Source organism: Aplysia californica, unplaced genomic scaffold (assembly GCF_000002075.1).
Source record: "Aplysia californica isolate F4 #8 unplaced genomic scaffold, AplCal3.0 scaffold00405, whole genome shotgun sequence".
NCBI classification, from domain to species: Eukaryota; Metazoa; Mollusca; class Gastropoda; order Aplysiida; family Aplysiidae; genus Aplysia; species Aplysia californica.
The window spans coordinates 674,472-693,623 of NW_004797675.1; the positions used below are offsets into that span (position 1 = coordinate 674,472).

At 40.1% G+C, this 19,152-nt stretch overlaps 1 protein-coding gene across 2 annotated transcripts in view; it reads left to right on the forward strand.

Moving 5' to 3' along the window:
* Positions 1-2,734: 2,734 nt before the first annotated feature.
* The window catches only part of LOC101850899 (enoyl-CoA delta isomerase 2), a 28,641-nt gene continuing 12,223 nt past the window's right edge, over positions 2,735-19,152 (forward strand). Inside the window, exons 1-7 of one of the 2 annotated variants that reach the window (XM_005104123.3) lie at positions 7,585-7,886; positions 10,970-11,172; positions 11,404-11,865; positions 13,172-13,337; positions 14,891-14,989; positions 17,406-17,591; positions 18,946-19,018. In XM_005104123.3, coding sequence (XP_005104180.1) covers positions 10,985-11,172; positions 11,404-11,865; positions 13,172-13,337; positions 14,891-14,989; positions 17,406-17,591; positions 18,946-19,018 — 1,174 coding nt within the window. In that variant the 5' untranslated portion in view covers positions 7,585-7,886; positions 10,970-10,984. Of the gene's footprint in view, positions 2,864-7,584; positions 7,887-10,969; positions 11,173-11,403; positions 11,866-13,171; positions 13,338-14,890; positions 14,990-17,405; positions 17,592-18,945; positions 19,019-19,152 lie in introns of those variants that run through there. The other variant, XM_005104125.3, reaches the window with a different exon arrangement.

Here is a 19,152-nt window from a genome sequence, read left to right on the forward strand (position 1 = left end):
CGCCTCCCGCCCCCACCCCCATACAGACACACTTTATTTTTGTTGTGTGGCGTGCATTCTGCAGAAAGCTGTTCAACAGTCATAACTTTCTTTGGAGTTGTACAAAAGCTGTATAACGTTTTAGCTCCAGTCCACAAAGGTGGGCACTTTTGAAGGAAAACATTCCCAGCTCTTTTCACAGTATGTCTGAGACACGTTGGTCAGCACGTGTTGACAGTGTCAGTACTGTGTCAGGCCTTTTGCGGCTCACATCGGGGGACTGAGAGAAGTTGTTCAAACTGTTCTTCAAATGAACCTCACTCCAGAAACACGTCCAGATTTGATTGGTATTCTTAAGTAGGCCTACTTTGCATTATTTGAACGTTTGATAATGGCATCTGTTTGGCTCAAAATCCTCACAGCAATCGATCACAGAAATAGAGTACTTCAAGCACGAGATGCAACGTTTGACGTTGAGGTGGCAGATATGAACAGTCTGATTAAAGATCTGAAAAGCTTACGAGATGAATGGGACGCAATCTTGAGTGAGTCCAAATTAGTAACAGATAACTATGAGATTGAGCATTCATTCGCCGAAACAGAAAAACGGCTAAAGAAAAGAAGGCTTTTTGCAGACGAGATAGAAGATGTAACAGACAGCCAAAATCCCGAGAACAAATTCAAGAAGTTTTTTATGTCCTCATTGACTGCCTTCTTGGAAATTTGACGACAAGGTATAATGCAGTGACAAAACTCGATTCGTTATTTAGTGTTTTGTGGAAATATCCCCTAGAGGATATCGGCGTAATTCGTGATTTTTGCAAACAAATTGCACACGGAATATGCTGTGGATGCATCAGCAGACCTTGCGCAAGAGTTTGAACATTTGAAAGTGATTCACTCGGCGAACATTGGAGAAAATGTCATGCTGCCTCTTCAGTTGCTGAACAGACTTCATTCCCTGAAACTAGATGCTTTGTTTCCAAACGTTGTAATCATGTTGAAAATCTTCAGCACTTTGCCTGTCACAGTTGCGCAAGCTGAAGGTTCCTTCAGTACCCTTTCTCGGGTGAAAAACATTTTGCGGTCCACAATGTGTCAAGACAGACTCACAAGTCTTGGAACTTTGGCCATAGAGGCCAGTCTAGCGCGACAATTGGACTACGTACCAATAATTGACAGTTTTTATACAAACATCTCTTTCGTAAAATGCATTTCCAAGGGTAGTGAAGATGTGTGTGTGTGTGTGTGTGTGTGTGTGTGTGTGTGTGTGTGTGTGTGTGTAATAATAATAATAAATGACATTTATATAGCGCTCAACCCCGAATAAAGTACACAGGCTCTTGAACGCTTTACAATACAGTACAACATACAACAGTAACATGAAACGTTGTGTTCTGACCTTAGCGTTTGTACGCTAAGGTTCTGACTAAAGAAAATTATTCCAAATATTCATATTAATTTAAAAACAGAAACGACTTCAGTTGGCATTTGAATGAATCAAAAGATTTGATTTCTCTCAAAGAACTTGGTAAAGCATTCCAGATCTTGGGGCCTTGGTATTCAAATGCTCTTTCACCCATTGTTTTAAGTTCCATAGATGGTAAAATAAATTTCTTTTTGTCAGCTGATGACTTTAAACTGCGAGTTGGAATGTACAGTCTTAACAGATTTGATAAATATGATGGTGCATTACCATTCAAACATTTGTGACATAGGGTGGCCAACTTGTACACAATCCTTTTTTCAACAGGAAGCCAATGCAAAGTTCGTAAAAGAGGTTTAGCAGAGTCTCGCTTTCTTTTCCGTAAAACTAAACGTGCAGCTTTGTTTTGGACAGTTTGAAGTCTTTTAACTTTCTCCAGTGATATTACTGATAACAAGGAGTTATAATAATCGAGTTTTGATAGAATTAAGCTAGTTACTAGCAAAGCAGTATACTTTGTATTGATCAGATGTCATATTTTACTAAGTTTTCTTATTTCTAAATACATGCAGCTGATTAGATGATTTACCTCGGCCCACATTGACAAACTGGAATCAAAATAGATGCCAAGATTCTTAACTTTTCCTGAAAATAAAATTTTTGCATCACCAATTGTAATGTGATAATGGTCAACCTCTTTAACAGACTTTGCATTGCCTGTCAGAATGACTTCTGTTTTATTATCATTCAACATCAATTTATTTTTGTTCATCCAGTTTTTCACTAAGGCAATACAATTTTCAGCACGATGGACAAGTTCATCTAAGTTGGTAAACAATGTTGAACCACAAATTTGGGTATCATCAGCATAGAAATGGTATTTTAAGTCATACTTAAGTATTTCGTTGACAAGTGGTTGAGTATAAATGGTGAACAAAACTGGACCGAGGACTGAGCCCTGGAGGACCCCATACTTAAGAGCATGGAGAGAGAGAGAGAGAGAGAGAGAGAGAGAGAGAGAGAGAGAGAGAGAGAGTGTGTGTGTACATCTATGGTGTTGGATGAAAGTTCAGAGTACTAAGTTCAAATACAAGAACACGTTATCAGAGTGTCGGAAAGATTTTATGGAAGAGCAAAGCTCACTGAAACACTGGTTGTTTTTTTTAACACACACACACAAAAACCCATTTAAGTGTAACTTATTTTGGACTTTCTTCGTAATTCGGCACAGTAATTCTATTTTTGTCGACTTATTCAGGTCTTGTTCGAGGTCACCACTTAGCCTTAATCTATAAAATAATAGGCCTAGATCTAAACGGTTGCCTATCAAGTCTAGCAGTTCAAACAGTCCAGTCAAATAATAGCCTGACAAGTTTGTTCCAAGATGGCAGCGCACAGTGTTATGGCAGGGATCAAAGTCCTCCCAACTCTCAGTGCACTTACAAGAAACAAGTTTGGGTATGCTCACCTTCGTTTTATTGGTTCTTTTGTAGCTTGTTGCTGATTTGTAAGTGGAGATAGTCTGAACCTGCACGTTTTCATATGTCTTACTGCTATTTTGTTATGACATAAATCTTCTAGATCTAGATTTTCTATCTATATTATAGTATAGATCTAGATCTAGATCTAGATATCTAGATTCTAGATCTCTAGTCAGATCTAGAATCTAGATCTAATCTAGATCTAGAAATCTAGATATAGAATCTAGATCTAATCTAGATTCTAGATCTAGAATCTAGATCTAGAATCTAGATCTAGATCTAGATCTAGAGATCTAGATATCTTATTATATAGATCTAGATGTCCTAGATCTAGATCTAGATATATAGATTTTAGATCTATAGATCTAGATTAGAATCTAGTCTAGATCTAGATATCTAGTCTATATATAGGCTAGATATAATAGATCTATGGCCACCTCTATTCTCACCCGGAGTGAGAATAGTGCAGGCGAGTCTTGTGGCTATTCTCACCCGGTGCGCGTTCACCAAATTTTGCGTTCACCCTAAACCACAGAATTCTACAAATGTGATAACAGAAAAATTGTAGAATTCTGTGCCGTGAACAAACGTTCCATTACAACTGTAGCCTACTAAAAGCGTACATTTTGTCTGTGGGCAGTGGAGAGAGAGAGAGAAAGAGAGAGAGGAGTAGCGCGAGAATTTCCGGGCAAAACAAAATGACGACCCGCGTAGTTCGGCTCGATTCGAAAATTTAATAGCCGTAGCATCTTTGTAGACAACCAAATTAATTTACTTTTGTGTTTTAACATCATATTTTAACTTTGTTTTGGTCAATTTGATCGTCCACACCGATAGACAGTATTCAGAAAGAGACAGAGAGAGAGAGAGAAGAGGGGAGGAGTTGATCTTGCGAGAACTTCTGGGCGGGTGAGAATAGCCACTTTCTAGATCTATATCTAGATCTAGAAATCTAGATAGATCTAAATCTAGTTCTAGTCAAGAGATCATCATCATAGATCTCTACGTCTAGATCTAGTAGACTATTTTACCATTGGACACATTTTAACCGAATGTAGACTTTGGAGAGATCCGAAGGAAATATTATAAATGCTAAAAATTGCAAGACATGTTTTCCGTCATTGGTCCCAATGGAATTTTGAATTTTATGAAGGCCATTGGCTTTTATGGCTTTATGGCAAATTATAAAGTGAAATTGAACTATTAAAATTTTTTATGTTATCTAGATTCTAGATATCTAATCTAGGAAAATTGTTTTAGATTGAAAATATATATATTTACACTGATTTTAAAACATTTTAACATTTTAAGATCTAACTACTGACCCGAGCCAGCTGCATAGTATACTGTTGTGAACAAAACTAACTTCTGTTTCGCGCGCTCATATTATGACCTTATTTATGCAGTTGCGAGCGCCGTAAAACCCCATACACTAAACAAAACAACACAAGCAACAAAGAAAGCACAAAAACCAAAATTTTAAAGCAGAATACAAAAATCTAATAGATAAATACCCTGGTGCGGAGCTCATCTTCACGGATGGCTCCAAAAAAGACAATAATGTGGGCGCCGCAGCCCTATCTTCCAACAGTACACACCAGAGGAGACTCCTTCCTGGAGCCTCCATTTTCTCTGCAGAGGCCACTGCCATTGACATGGCACTGGACTCCGTAGAAAATTCTCCCAACAAATCTTTCCTTATCCTTTCTGACTCTCTGTCTTGCATCACCTCACTCACAAACTACACACTCCTACACCCAAAAATAGTAAGGCTACAACAGAAAATTCACACCCTATCTGAAACAGGAAAAAATATCATGTTCGCATGGATACCTAGCCATGTGGGCATCCGAGGAAACGAGCAGGTAGACGACCTGGCGAAGAAATCCTCATCCCTTCTGTTGGGATCAACGACGAACACTCCCACACTGACTTTAAAAAAAATAAAGTCAAAAAGTTCACCTCCAGTCTGTGGGAGAGCCACAGGAAAAAACAGAAAAATAACAAACTGTAAAAAAACCCAAACTGGAACCACGAAATCCTTCGGACCTCTCCAGATGAGACGAAGTCATTTTTACTCAATTGCGCATCGGACACACGGCCCTGACCCACAAATACCTCCTACAGGGAGATGAGAAGCCTTTTTGTGTCGGATGCGACACAGATTTTACCATTAGACACATCTTAACCGAATGTCTAGACTTTGGAGAGATCTGAAGGAAATACTTCAAATGCGAGAAATTGCAAGACATTTTTTCCGTCGTTGGTCCCAACAGAATCTTGGATTTTATGAAGGCCATTGGCCTTTATGGAAAATTATAAAATGAAACAATATTGTTAAAAATTTTATTCTTATTTATTAGAGTTGTTTTAAATTGAAAATATATTTACACCGAATTAATATCTTGACATTTTAAAGACTAATAGTTGACCAACTCAACTGTGCAGTGAACTGTTGCGAATGCAACCAACTTGTGTTTCGCTCGCTCATATGACCTTATGCAGTTGCGAGTGCCGTAAAACCCCATACTAAACAAACGAACTAAACAAAAATTTCTGTTTTTGCAGCTGTTGTAGCTCATGTTCTGAGCCACTATTAAGTTGCTGATAGGATGGCATTCCTCTGCCAAGTAAATCTGTTTCTGCCACATCCTTTTTCATAGCAGGTTTGACAGTTTCTTCAATGCTTTTCTACAATTTATACTAGCAAAGTCATCTGCAAAAAACCAACTCCACCCCACATTCCCCTCTTGAAATATAGCATTGGTTGGTTGAAACAATTTGAAATATGGCAGTGAAACCCCCAAAAATAAACAAAAAAACACACTAAAAAAACACTCAACAAACAGAAAAAAACGCATCAAAAACCCTTCCTAGCATTAATAAAGGCTGGATACAAATTATTCAAGCCCTTTTGATTCTGGTCAAGGAAACTGTGGGGGGGGTGGTAAGTATTTATTCAGCAACATGCTAAATCAGGATTGTGTTGAAAACCTTTTTGCAACTATCAAAGGAAAAAGCAGTCACAGAGACAATCCTTCCCCTACCCCCAAGATTTTTGCACACATGATTTTTGCCTAATAATGGTAAATAAAGTCCTCTGACCAGTCCTGGTTTGAATTTAACTGTAAAGATGACATTGACCACTTCCTTGCAGTTTTGCTTCCTGGTAGTAGATCTATAAGCCTATAATCAAACATTGCACCACCTATGTGCTCAGAATATAAAGTCCAAAAAGAGGAGCAGCCACAAATGACTAACCTCATCAAGTCACTGAAAGCAGAGTACCTGGTGCAGTTTGAAAATGTTGTCACATACAGCAGTGGGTACTTTCTTAGGAAAATGTCTCCAGTCATATGTGACAAGTCTAAGACTTTGAGAAAAAGGAAAATCTAGAATCTATATGCCCCACAAAAATGAAAGCCATACATGCATGTATTATAGTTCCTTCTGCTTGTACGCCTGGTCAGAAGCTGTGGGACTGTTTGAAGCTATTCAAGCTTCTTTAATTGAGGAAAGGAAACTTAATATTGTGTCGTTGGGGGCTTAAGAACACGTTATTTTTAAATAAAGAAACGATAAACACCAGACAACATTTAAAAACTAAGCTACTGCCCCCCCCCCCCCCCCAAACAACCCACCCCATGCAGTCAGCGCTTGAAAAGGTAAGACTGCCACTGCTAGAGTCCAGTAGCCTAACTGCTGTTGACTGCACTGCCAGATTAATGATCATGAACTGAAGTTAAGAAACAATGGCACTCCTGTACGATAGCAGTCCCGTTTGCACTAAATGGGAAAATCACTCTAGGCCTAATTGCCCCTGTAGTAATTTTTACGTGTTTCTTATTTAGATCTATATCTAGATCTAGGCCTAGATTATAGATATCTAGATCTAGAGATCTAGATTCTAGTTCTAGATCCCAGACTTTAGATCTAGATATAGGCTACTTTTATTCATTAAAAAATTCTCTCTCTCTCTCTCATCCTCTCTCTCTCTCATCCTCTCTCTCTCTCTCATCCTCTCTCTCTCTCTCTCTCTCTCTCTCATCCTCTCTCTCTCTCTCTCTCTCTTTCTCTCTCTCGCGCTCTTCTCTCTCTCTCAAATATATTAATTTTAGTAGGCCTAGGCAAGACATATCGCCCGAGATGATCAGTAGCCTTGCATTGTAACCAATGTAAACTATCGCCAGTCCAGCGAGTTATAAGCGCAGCAGGAAAAGTAGGAGGGCCTGCGCTTGTCACATGGCGTAAAGAAGAGTTGTCCCGTCTTCTTATTCCGTCTTGTCCCGTCTTCTTAATTAATCCGTCTTGGCTTGGAATTGTCACTTCGATAAAATTATAATCATTGGGCCTACCGATGACGAGTGCGAGTACCTCTTTTTCGGGAAAATCCGTAAAAATTCTCGCGTCAAAGCAAGTATGACAACCCGATTTGGTCATAATATAAGTTTTGCTTTTTTTGACAACCGTTTACGCATTTTAAAATAATTTCCTCCACGATTTGAAATGCCGATTTTTAATTAATATGTTGATACACCTAATTTCATCTGTCACACCATATAACTTTTATTTTTGTTTTTTAAAAATTTGGGTCTAGAGTATAGATCTAGATCTAGACCTAGATCTAGTCTAGATCTAGATCTAGATCTACCTTTTTCTTTCTTCCACAAGAACTAGAAGGGGAGTATACTCTCTACCTAATGAGTCCCAGGATTTGATTTTGGTACTGGGATTTGGGAGTACATGGGATCTACTGGATTTGGTACTGGGATTTGCTGATACTCGTTTCCGGCAAATTTGCCCACCACCAGCTCGTCATTTGTGACCACAGAAGAATTCTGTGTTTGTGACCAACGCCCTCTAAGTCTCCGCTATCTTTCGTTCGAACTCGTCATTTCTCGGAGATTTACGGAAGATTCTGAGGACTTCCCGCAAGGCGAGGCAAGCAGTTGATTCAGTTTGGCACCATTCTTTCCTTCTTCAGCGTCGTTTTCGTAGAGGTAGGTGTTTTGTGGTGTTTTCCAAATCTGTTTTGTTATAAGACGTTTACGTAAACACCAACGTCGGAATCCGTTACTAATTACCCAATTACACGCATTTTTTGTCATTTGTATTTACTTTGTATTGAATAAAAGACTGCAACACCACATGTAAGAAGTAAACAAATGACGTTAGGGACAAAAATAGTACATTCTGTTATGATTGTTTTTGTTGTATGCCGATGGATGCTTCGAGTCGCCCAGATCGGTGCGGATGGTGGTTCCGTAGTCTAACAGACTGTTCCGACGCTTGTTATAAGTCTTTCTAATGGGTTTTTGGTGCTTTATTTCTGGTTTGTCAGTATCGTGTGGCATGGATTTTGTACTAAATATCTACATAAACTTCTCACTGGGAGATAGAGAATCTCTAGTCTAGTCTCTAGAATTTAGATTTTTTAAAAATTCTAGTAGTAATTTGCATGCTGAACACGATTATAATGGCCTTCATTTTTGTCGCAAATCAATAGTTATTAAGTTATTGATGTTTGAAAATAGTAAATTTAACTATATTATGGGGAATTTCCGCCCGGACCTAAAAAGATTTTGAGGGGGTTTCAGGGGGGCATGCCCCCCTGCATTTCACAATGATTTGATGTTTTGGCAATTAGGATTGATATTTACTTGAAAACAATTGATTTGCAATGGTTTTAGTGGTCATATGTGTGTTCTGCAGCTAAAACTATGGCAGTTTAGCCCTCAAATCAATGCATCTTGTGTGGGTGCATAAGTAAAACGAAGTGACTATTTCTCCGAACGTTCGGAGAAATAGTGCCGATCTTTATTTCTCCGAACGGTTTTCGGCTTCCGGTCTCGTGATTTTTTGCCTATTTATTGCGAGAGTTCGGCGCCAACTTTCATTCTGCCTCTGGTCTGGGAAGGAACACGTACCGCATGGCAAACCCGCCTACAGACAACCTTCAGTAACACCCACCACACACCCACCACCATCATGCACATGTACACACACTAACTAAACATAACTAGTGGGCAACTTTTGAACGTATGACGAGCTGAACTGTGGATGGAGAGACAGTGTGAGTGAAAGAGCGGGTGAAAGGAAGAATGTGCGAGTGTATCCACAGGCGACAGCAACTACAAGACGACGACACTGACCACCCCTGGCCTGGTCCACAGCTCACGAACAAAAGGAATGCAGCTCAGGCGGTGTTTTGCCTATATTATTGTCCATGGTTCGCAGGGAACAAGTGAGATTTTCTTTGTGTGTGCCTGGAGGGATGGGGTGGGGTATGAGAGTCATGCGGACGGGGATGAGCCGCGGGAGAGAACACGGGAATTGAATGAAAGAGTGAAACTGAAAGAGACGAATGACTCATGAGTCCTGGAGTGAATGGATCCTGTGTTTCTATTTTTGTATACTTTGAACTGTTACTAAATAAAGGCTGAAATAAAGCCCGAAAAACAAACACACACACACACTCCTCACTCTCCACTTACTACCACACACAGACACACTCAAACACTCACACATACATACACACACACACACACAGGAGCAAATTTTTGGTTCTATATCTATTTCAATTTTTAACAGCTAGTCTAGATGAGATTTTTAGATGGGTGTAAAAACGTGAAAAAGAAAGGTTTCACAACAGAAAGAAATCAAAATTAGAACAGCCCATAAACAACAACAAACATTAATAAATAAGGGCGTGTGTCCACCTGTCCGAAGAAGATTGGCAGTTTTAACCCTAAATGTGCGTAATTTAAAAACAAGTACAGGATATTACATGTAAATTATGGAATCACACACATTAAGGGGCTTGCCAGTGTCAGTGCAGCAGTGACAAACGCAGATGCCAGTTCTATGTGTCGTTATCAATAACCCTCCGTAGATCTAGATCTAGACAGCACATGAGTGAACACAACACATTACGTTTAAAAGCAGCACCCTTCATAGGCAACACGTCATATCTATAGCGAAAAACTGTTTGGAATTGTAGCATTTCTTTATATAAATATTTACGGCAGACATTTTTTGGACCGATTGAACCATATTGTATACGAACAATCTTTGGTAGGCCCATACTATAATTATAGATCTATATAATATCCTAAATTTGCGAGAAAGGATGGTATTTCAGAGTGTTCGGAGAAATAGTGCCCAGCTTTATTTTCCTGAACGTTCGGAGAAATAGTGCCCAGCTTTATTTTCCCGAACGTTCGGAGAAATAGTGCCCAGCCTTATTTTCCCGAACGTTCGGAGAAATAGTGCCGGCCTAAGTAAAAAGGCTGCTCTTATTGGCCCACATGGGCAAATAAGCTGGGGCTTATTGGCCCACATGGGCCATTTTATGCGTTGTTTTTCAAAGTATTTCATACATGGTATTGTCCCAACTTGTTCTCTAACTTCTTAGCTATTGTTCATCTTTTTATTTTTAGCATTAGATTGGAAAACTATACATTCTCAATTGAAAATATGTGATTGATGGACTAATTTGTTGAGCTATTTTTGAAGATCAGAGGACTTTTCGTTCTTTCTCTAGCTTTAATAGTTTTTGATTGTTAAGATTAAATAAGAAATAAGAAATATGGCTATTACTATTAGCATTCTGTATCCTTAATAACACAAATGAGTTTTTGTTATCTTTTGGGATCTTGTTGGTTTGGAAGTCATTCAAGATCTAGATCTATACTTCCTTAATATTATAGTAGAAATTGACTTACTTTCTGGTATAAAATATAATATTGACTTAAGCCTTAGAGAAGTGTATAATTATAATATAAAATAATTTCTCTGATATTTAATGGGGATTTTGCTGTTGCATTTTCATTTAAAATTATCATTTGTGGATTGGGGGGGGGGGGAATTTTATATATGCCCCTGTGGCCCAATAAGCACACCTTAGATTTAGACCCTAGATCTAGAATAAGATTTTTTGGCGTTTAAGACTAGATCTATGTGTAAGTAAGAACACCTGATTTAGAACTGATCCAGATGATGCAGCTAATAAATGTTTTAAGAATCGTATGTTTTTGTAGACAATATTTTGAATGCCTTTCAATTTTTCAATTCTCAACAACAGCCAACATCATTGAAAATGTCATCAAAAACTGCTAAATACCGTGAAAAAATGAAAAGGGAGGATCCTGAGAAGTGGGCCGCATATCGTGAAAAGCAGCGAAAGGATGCAAAGGAGAGAAGGGATGCCAAGAAGCTGAAGTGGGAGACGCAGCCCCACACAAAAGATATGGTAGCAGAAAAGAAGAGAGAGCAGGAAAACGCAAGGTAGGCTCATTGATGGATTGTTATTTTGGAAGCAATTTTCTTTTTCATTTCTAGTGTTTGGGTTCCCTGCCTTTGGGCTGCAGCATCATCAAACTGAAATGTGGGACGTAGGTGTATGCAGGATGAAAAATAAAATGTTTAATGTATTATTTATCTTTGCTTTTGACTCTTTGGAAGCTACTGCTGGCAATTTTCAGTCAAGTAATTAACTGTTCATTGTTGCATTCCCAGACTCAGATGGAGACGCCTGCAGGAGAGGAGGAGGGGTGAAGGTAGTGGAGTCTTAAAAATTGAACAATCTTCCCCTACTCATAACGGGTGCCCAGAAAAGAGACCGAAGGAAATGACAGAGGAAGAGAGGCGGGCACACAGAGGAGAATTGCGACGCCAGTCTCGGGCACGCCAGACTCCGCAGAAAAAGCGATGGGCAAAGGTAAAGAATGCTGAATATCAACGTAAATACAATGAGCGGCAAAGGGAGCTGAAAGGCCTACATGCTGCTAGACCATCATCACGTCCAGCACCTTCCCCTCCGCCTCTATCCCCAACGTCAGGCTCGCCCCTCCCTTCAATTTCTCCAGGATTACCCTTCCCTTCAACTTCTCCATGCCTACCTCTCCCTCCAACGCCTTCACTTCTGTCCCATGGTCCCTCACGTTTGTTTGATGCATTGGATTTATGGCGGATTTCATGGTAAGGGTGTGAGAGACAGCACAGGGTTTATTTTTTAAAATGAAATTCTCCTCTTTTGCTGTTTGGTTTTCAATTTGTGTTGGGTTTTTTTGTTTATGAGCCCAATAGACACGAGAATAAAATACAAGTGTTGACTTTGCTTATTTTGTTTGATGTTTTGCATAACAGTGTCACGGACGTAAGAGTTTAGGCTAAATGCGTTTCCCGATGTTTGCCAGTCTGACAATTTTCGTTTTAAATGGTATATCATGCTTGAAAAAACTGAACCAAAAAACAAGACAAATAAAACCCTGTCACACCAGGAGGCGTAAGGGGAGGGGCGGGTTCTACGGAAAGCGAGGGGTGGCGAACACCTCTCGCTTTCCCAGCCATACCACCCCCTCCCCTCCCCAAACAGCGCCATTGCTGGAAGTGTGAGGGTTTTTTAGGGCTTGTCAGCGTGCGGCACGCGGGCAGAAGTATCGCACGCTCAGTAAACAAGAGTTTGTGACGTCACGACACAAATCAGTAAGCCTGTCCGCCGTCCACGAGTAGCAACTCCGGTAGCGGGCAAAGGTCAAGCCTGCTCGCAAGCCTCTGGCACGAGCCGTCTGGTGCTCGCAAGCCTTCGCTTAATCGAGCAGACTCCAACCCTATGAATCATCCACCATTAGCACCAGAGGCACGACTGAAACGCTGCGGTCGCTCAAAGTGAATGAGGGAACAGCACAGGAATACTCAAGTGGAAAATAATGCAGTGGTGGTCCGAATGCACAGAGTTTACGAAGGGCGAAGGCAGGCACAGCAAAACAGGCATGGTCGACAAGGCCTTGCTCGCTCAGAGCGGACCACGGCTTTGATCCTCTTCCCGTGTGCGGACCCAGCAACACTCGACAATTTGAAAATGAAAGTCGTTCGAAGAAGCAAGGGAGAATGGAAGAAGGCTAAGGCTGGAAGAGGGTGGGAGGCGGTGAAAAAAAGAAGCAAAAGTTAAAAGGATAGGGGGTTGAAGTGGGCAAAATCATTCTTAAATTGCAAACTACATTCAGAGCGCCGTGAACGTAGCCTGCAAACTACATTCAGGGCACTGTGAACGAAGCCTGCAAACTACATTCAGGGCACTGTGAACGTGGTCACTGCATTTAAAAAACACTCGAATATGTCATGAGGGTTTAAATCTAAGTGTGCTTTCGCTTTTTGCAGAATGAAATGTGTTCTATCTTTAATGAGATGTGTGAATTAAGGTTCACTCATGAAAATCTATTTTTTATTCTTTAACTGAAAATGTGACATTTCATTTCTTTCATCATTTTAAAAATCCAAACAGGAATGTTGGGGTCAAGCAACTGTCGGGCAGGTGTTTCCATGCATCTGCAGTTTGTGCCAGGCCCGCCCATGACGCAAAGTTTGAGGGTGCAAAAGAGCGTCTCAACACTCTTTCAGAAGCTCCTGGAAACGATGTGAAGTTGAAGATGTACGCACTTTTCAAACAGGTATTGTCATTGCAAGTTGAAAAGACATATTGTTGTGCCGGAATTATGTTTTTTTCTTATTTTAGAGTGACGGCGGTGTTGTGGCAGGTGGTTGGAGGATGCCTTGGTGTGTCCCACTTTTTTTTTCCTTTCTCTTTATCGTCTCTGACTATCTTTTTTGCTCTATTTACTTGAATAAAATGATCAATACTATGTCAGTGTGCTTCTCTTTACTGAAAACAAAAATAACTTTAGCAATGTTGTGTTAAGTTTCTGAATTCGTCACATAGACTAGACGTCAGCAGACTTTGGAAGTGCAAAGACTCTATGAGTAATGTCTATCCCCTCTCCTGTTTTGTGTGTTAATCCACGCATAATCATAAACATTGAAAATAAATGCTCTCTTTTAAAATTTCTTCCGCAGAGCACAGGGTATGCATGTGAATCTGTATATAATTGATATGACAGTACTTCTGATAGAAGTATTTGTGTTATAACATCTACTTCTCTGTAACTACCTCGTCTTCAAATCTGGATTTGCCTTTGTGTACAGTGGAAACCATATTATATAACAGGCGGGGTTATAACAGGGATCCAGTAATAACAGATTTTTTTTAATTCTCGTTTTTTTCCTACTCTTTGTCTCTATTAAAAGTTATCGGCAATAACAGGGCCTCATCGGAGCCCAATCGGCTATAGCATGGACAAAGGCTCATTAGCAATGCGTAAAAAGTAAGAGAGAGAGAGAGAGTAACGCAGTGATGGAGTTAGCCCACACTAGCCATGGCACTGCAAGCACACGCAGCGGGTGAAGACAGAGATGGCTGCGATGTGCTGCAGACTTCGATCTAGCCCCAAGTCTAGCTACATGCGCGCGTAATGTGTCATGCGCAGGCCTGCTACATGGCAAAAACCCCTGTTCGTGGGTACTAGTGGCAAGGAAAACTACCCATGAATAAATACAGCTGGATTAGTCTACATATGCTTACTTCTCCTGCATTTCTGATTTAACAGGGATCGGATATAACACGGCTTTTTCTCTGGTCCCATTATCCCTGTTATATAGGGTTTCGACTGCATATTTTATGATTTCATCTCCCTATTAGAGAACTCCACTCTATTCCCAAGGTCTCAAAATTCTAGGAAGGATAAATGTATTTCGTGTGTGGTAAATCATTATAATTTAATGGAAGGTAGAAGGGTATCACTTGCAGGACTTACTTTTTTACACTTCCCCTGTTTCTGTCTGCTTGTCTTGCTTTTTTTCCCATTTTCTAAATGACTATTGTTGTATGGCAGTGCTTCTCTTTACTCTAACACATGTGCTGCAATACCACTTGACTAAATTGAACTAGGGACACGGATAGCACAAAAGTTTCCAAATCCCCCATACCTTTAAGTATCATTCTTTCTTTGTCCCGCAGTTTAGAAACTGAATTGATATAATAGATTTTTTTATAAATCAGTAATGTAACAGTTGGAAACTTGTTTATCAGTGGAATACAGTTGCTCTTCTTGAGAAATTTATTTTTACTTTTCAAATTTGTTACTCCGATCACTTTCTGTCTGTGTAGGCTACCAAAGGCAAGAACACCACACCCAAGCCCGGCATGATGGACATTGTGGGGAAGGCCAAGTGGTCGGCTTGGAGTGAGCTCGGGGATATGAGTCAGGTGAGTCCGTCTGCTATTTTGTTTTGTTTTATTCTTTTTTGTTTGTATGTTTGTCTTTTTGTCATTTTTGTTTCTTACGTAGTTTTAATTGTAGGTGTTTGGTACTCCCATTGACACAATCTAGATAGACCCAGCCTGTCAGGGCCACAACCCAGCCTGTCAGGGCCACAACCCAGCCTGTCAGGGCCACAACCCAGGCTGACAAGGGTGCAACATCCAAGTAGAAAGACCTAGATACTTGATAGAAATTCCTTTCAGCATGCGATGGTGAAGCACCTACGTGCTATACCACCACGGACATTGGTTTTATGTTTCCTGTCCCTTCCAATAGAACGGTTGAATCTCCAGTCGAACCTGTCCAAGATGAACACCTACTGTCGAGGAGGAAAGTGGCCATCTTGGATAAGTAGTCTTCTTGAACAGTGTTGTATAATGTAGAAAAATGGCAAAGGGGGGAGAAAGAAGAGGTCGTTTACACCAGGTGATTTTCTGGGACAGGTGATCATTAGAGCACTTTTGACTGTATTTCAAATATTATTTGCTAGACCTATGTCGACAGAAAATATTGAGCTAACAAAATCTACGTTTAAACCTGATCCCATCTTTTAGGATCAATTTCCTGATGTCTTGTGGGACGTTTATATAATCCAGATTGTTTTATTTTTTTCATTGGTTTTTTATCCTTGCATCCATATAGAATGTGTTTCTGTGCATTTTTAGGTTATTCATTCATCTATGGGTGTGCAGTGCAATTTTCTGCATATTTGTTTTATGCGACAGAATTTGTATGAAAACATGTATACGTCCTGTGGCGATTTTGGACCTTAAAAGGGAATGATCTGAACACCCACAGGAGTAGTTGATAAACAGACTATTGTAAAACTCATGGAAGGAGAAAAAACCAAATGAGGCGGTGCTGACATAAGACTAAGTGGGCTGCTTGCAAATAAAAAAAATAATTTGGCAGAGGCAAGTGCAGTCTCTGGGCCACTTGAGTAGGTGTAAACACCTCCAGCATCTTGCTCTCACTGGAGAAATTGAAAGTAAAAGAGGCATGGGTAGACCAAAAACAACCCACTAAGAGAACTTGAGCGGTTGGGAAAGACCAGGACAATAAGGTTTTCGTAGAGTGCGTCAGAGCAGAGAAATGCGTGGCAAATCATCAAGTCGCTGATGTTTGTTTCAGTTCTTGCACTTCATGATGATGATTAGACAGCAGACTTTTTGTCATGCGTGACTCTTTTATTGTGGGTGGTTGGTGGGTGCCACTGGCAGATCATCCATCTTTATTATCTATTTGTGAAGCATCGTGGTGAAATCAGGCGCTCGTCAAAATAATGGAATTTAAAAAACCGGCATTTTTCTGGGTGTTCGGCAAATTTTTTCTAATTTTCATATGTCCATTTTAAAATACATTTCTGTAAATGTTTCTGAAAAACGTTGATTAAAGGCACATTAAATGTAAATTTTCAGTTTCCAAGGACTCTCAAACTATAGACATCGCCAAACTTTGGCAGCTGTTTTCTTGCTAATTTTACTGCTCGAACCAGGTTTTCCCAATCTCCTGTATTGCGAATATATTGACTTCTATTCAAGATAGATGAGTATTTTTTAAATCAAAAGGTAGACAAATAAACAAGCTTTAAGGTGATGTCAATAACTCTGTATGCACAAAAGATTGATGAGCACCTGATTCCACTGTGTCGTGACACATTTGTTGCTTGTGCTGTTGGTTTTGCTTATTCCTTGCACTAAATATGACCCCTTTTTTTCTTGTTTTTCTTCTCTTTAATACAATTTGACACTTTCATTGAAACGTCTCGGCTTCCATTTTTATAGTTTTCCAGATTCACACCAATTTTTTTCCTGAAATTTTAAGTCTTTCATTGAAAATGTGATTAACATTTCTTTTTGATCACAGCCATGTCAATTTTTCAGAGGTTTGTTCTTACTCGACCCATTTTATGAAACTTTCCAACAACTCATGTGTATTTCTTAGGCAGTTTGTTTGCTCAAAATTTACGTTTTCCGTTGTGAATGTGATAACATGTCCCTGTTTACTAATTCTCAAAAGATCTTTAGATTTTCACCAACTCGTCATGCGTGTATTTGTTTATGCTGTTTGTTTTGGGGGTTTTGGTTTATTTTTAGCTGGACATTGACCTTCCATTGGGAATGTCAATAATGTCATATCACGTGTCACTTGCGCTTGTGCTCAAGAAAATAATTTACATTTTCACGAAGACTCAATATCCGTGTGGGTGGTTGGAGAGGCCCACTTGTAGGTCCTACTTCTTTTCTTTCCATCTGCTGTTTCTGTCTTCTGTCTGTCTGTCTGGCTTTTTCCCTGCACTAAATGACCGTTATTATAACGATAAGCTTCTGTTTACTCCAACTCATGTGTCTGTTTGTGCAGGATGATGCCCAGTTGGCTTACATCTCCATCGTGGATGAGCTTTTGGGAGCAGAGGCCGAAAGCGCGGCAGCTGCCGAGGATGCTGGGCCCGGAGTTCAGTACGAGGGACTGAAGATCATCAGGGAGGGCAAGATATTCAAGATCCAACTCAACAGACCCAAAAAATATAATGCTCTCACTCACGATGTAAGCTTTTGGTTTTTGTAGTGCGAAAGTTCAGTTGGTTGTTCTGTCATCACTTTAATTGATCAGGTTTCCAAGCAGTGGGCAGATGGTTGAAGTTTGTGGTAAAGAATTTCACCTTTTTATACTCACTCATGTAGAGTTTATGAGTTCTTAAAACATCACGCTCTGATCTGTAGTGTTGTGGTGAGGTAAAGGTTCTTCGTTGTTGCACATAGGAGATCTGAGTTTAATTCTGTAGAAGGGAGAATTGTTTTAGTATCTCAGTCTTTCTTGCTGGGGTGTTGTATCCCTCTCAGTCCGTGTTGACCTTAACAGGCAGGATGGGAAACTCACCTCCTAAAATGATCTAAATTATGTCTATAGGGATTGTAAAAGAATATGTGTTAAAATAAAAATAACATTTAAGATACCACTTATATTGATCTGTCAGGAAGTTTGATCTTCAGGGCTATTCACGTATAATGAAATATCAATGAAAACATTATCCGTAATGTCACAAAGGTAGAGACAGTCACATAAATAAGCCATAGCTGGTTTGGACCGTTTTGAAGTAGGTTATTATGTCATGCTAAAAGACATTCCCCACTAAAGGTGAACACATAAACACTGTGTCTCCAACATGTTTGGCATTATTGTGAGCCTTACCTTTCTGACCTCTTTGCAACTGAAGCCCCAATATGCATAGCAGGGCAGTGCTACTGACTGAAGTTATCTTTAGGCCATTCCCAGAGGGGGGATATTAACATGTTCTTATGCACAGTAGAATTGTAAATGGGATGATTTATCAATGTCATGCTCATGCTGTGCCAGAACATCAAGGGGGAACTGCTGCTTTCTCTTTCCACATCCTTACTATCGTCATTTTTCCTCCACTTCTTTTGTGTGTTTGTCACTCTCTTGTGAACTGCTATTTCCGGGGTGCCTTGATAGTTGAAGCGGACTTTGTGCTGTTGAGGCTAGAGTGGTGAGCAGAGTAAGCCTGATTCCCCGTTTGAACTTCTCTGTTGACATCCACCCCTAAGCGCGCATATGACCTTATGCAGTTGCAACGCAGTAAGACCTTACTAAAACTAAAAACTATTACATTCATGAGCTCACCCACACACACTCATACTCATAACACACAAACACTCTCTTACTCGCACTCTCACACACACACACATGCACACTCACACACACACACACACACACACACACACACACACACACTCACTCACTCACTCACTCACTCACATTTATAAGCCTTTGTGTACAAGTTCACTAGAAAGTACACAAACACACACAAGTGCGCACACACACACAAACACCCGCACGCACACACCTATTAAAGATGAAAGTGATTATGTGTCTTCAGATGTATCGGGGCATCGCTGCAGCCCTGGCTGAGGCAGCAGAAGACAAGGCCTGCAGTGTTGCTGTGCTCACTGGTAAGTCTGTCTGGCTGTTTGTGGGTCTGTTTGTCAGTATGTATGTCTGACTCTGTCTGTCTGTTTATCTGTCTGTCTGTGTGTCTCTCTCTCTCTCTCTCTCTCTCTCTCTCTCTCTCTCTCTCTCTCTCTCT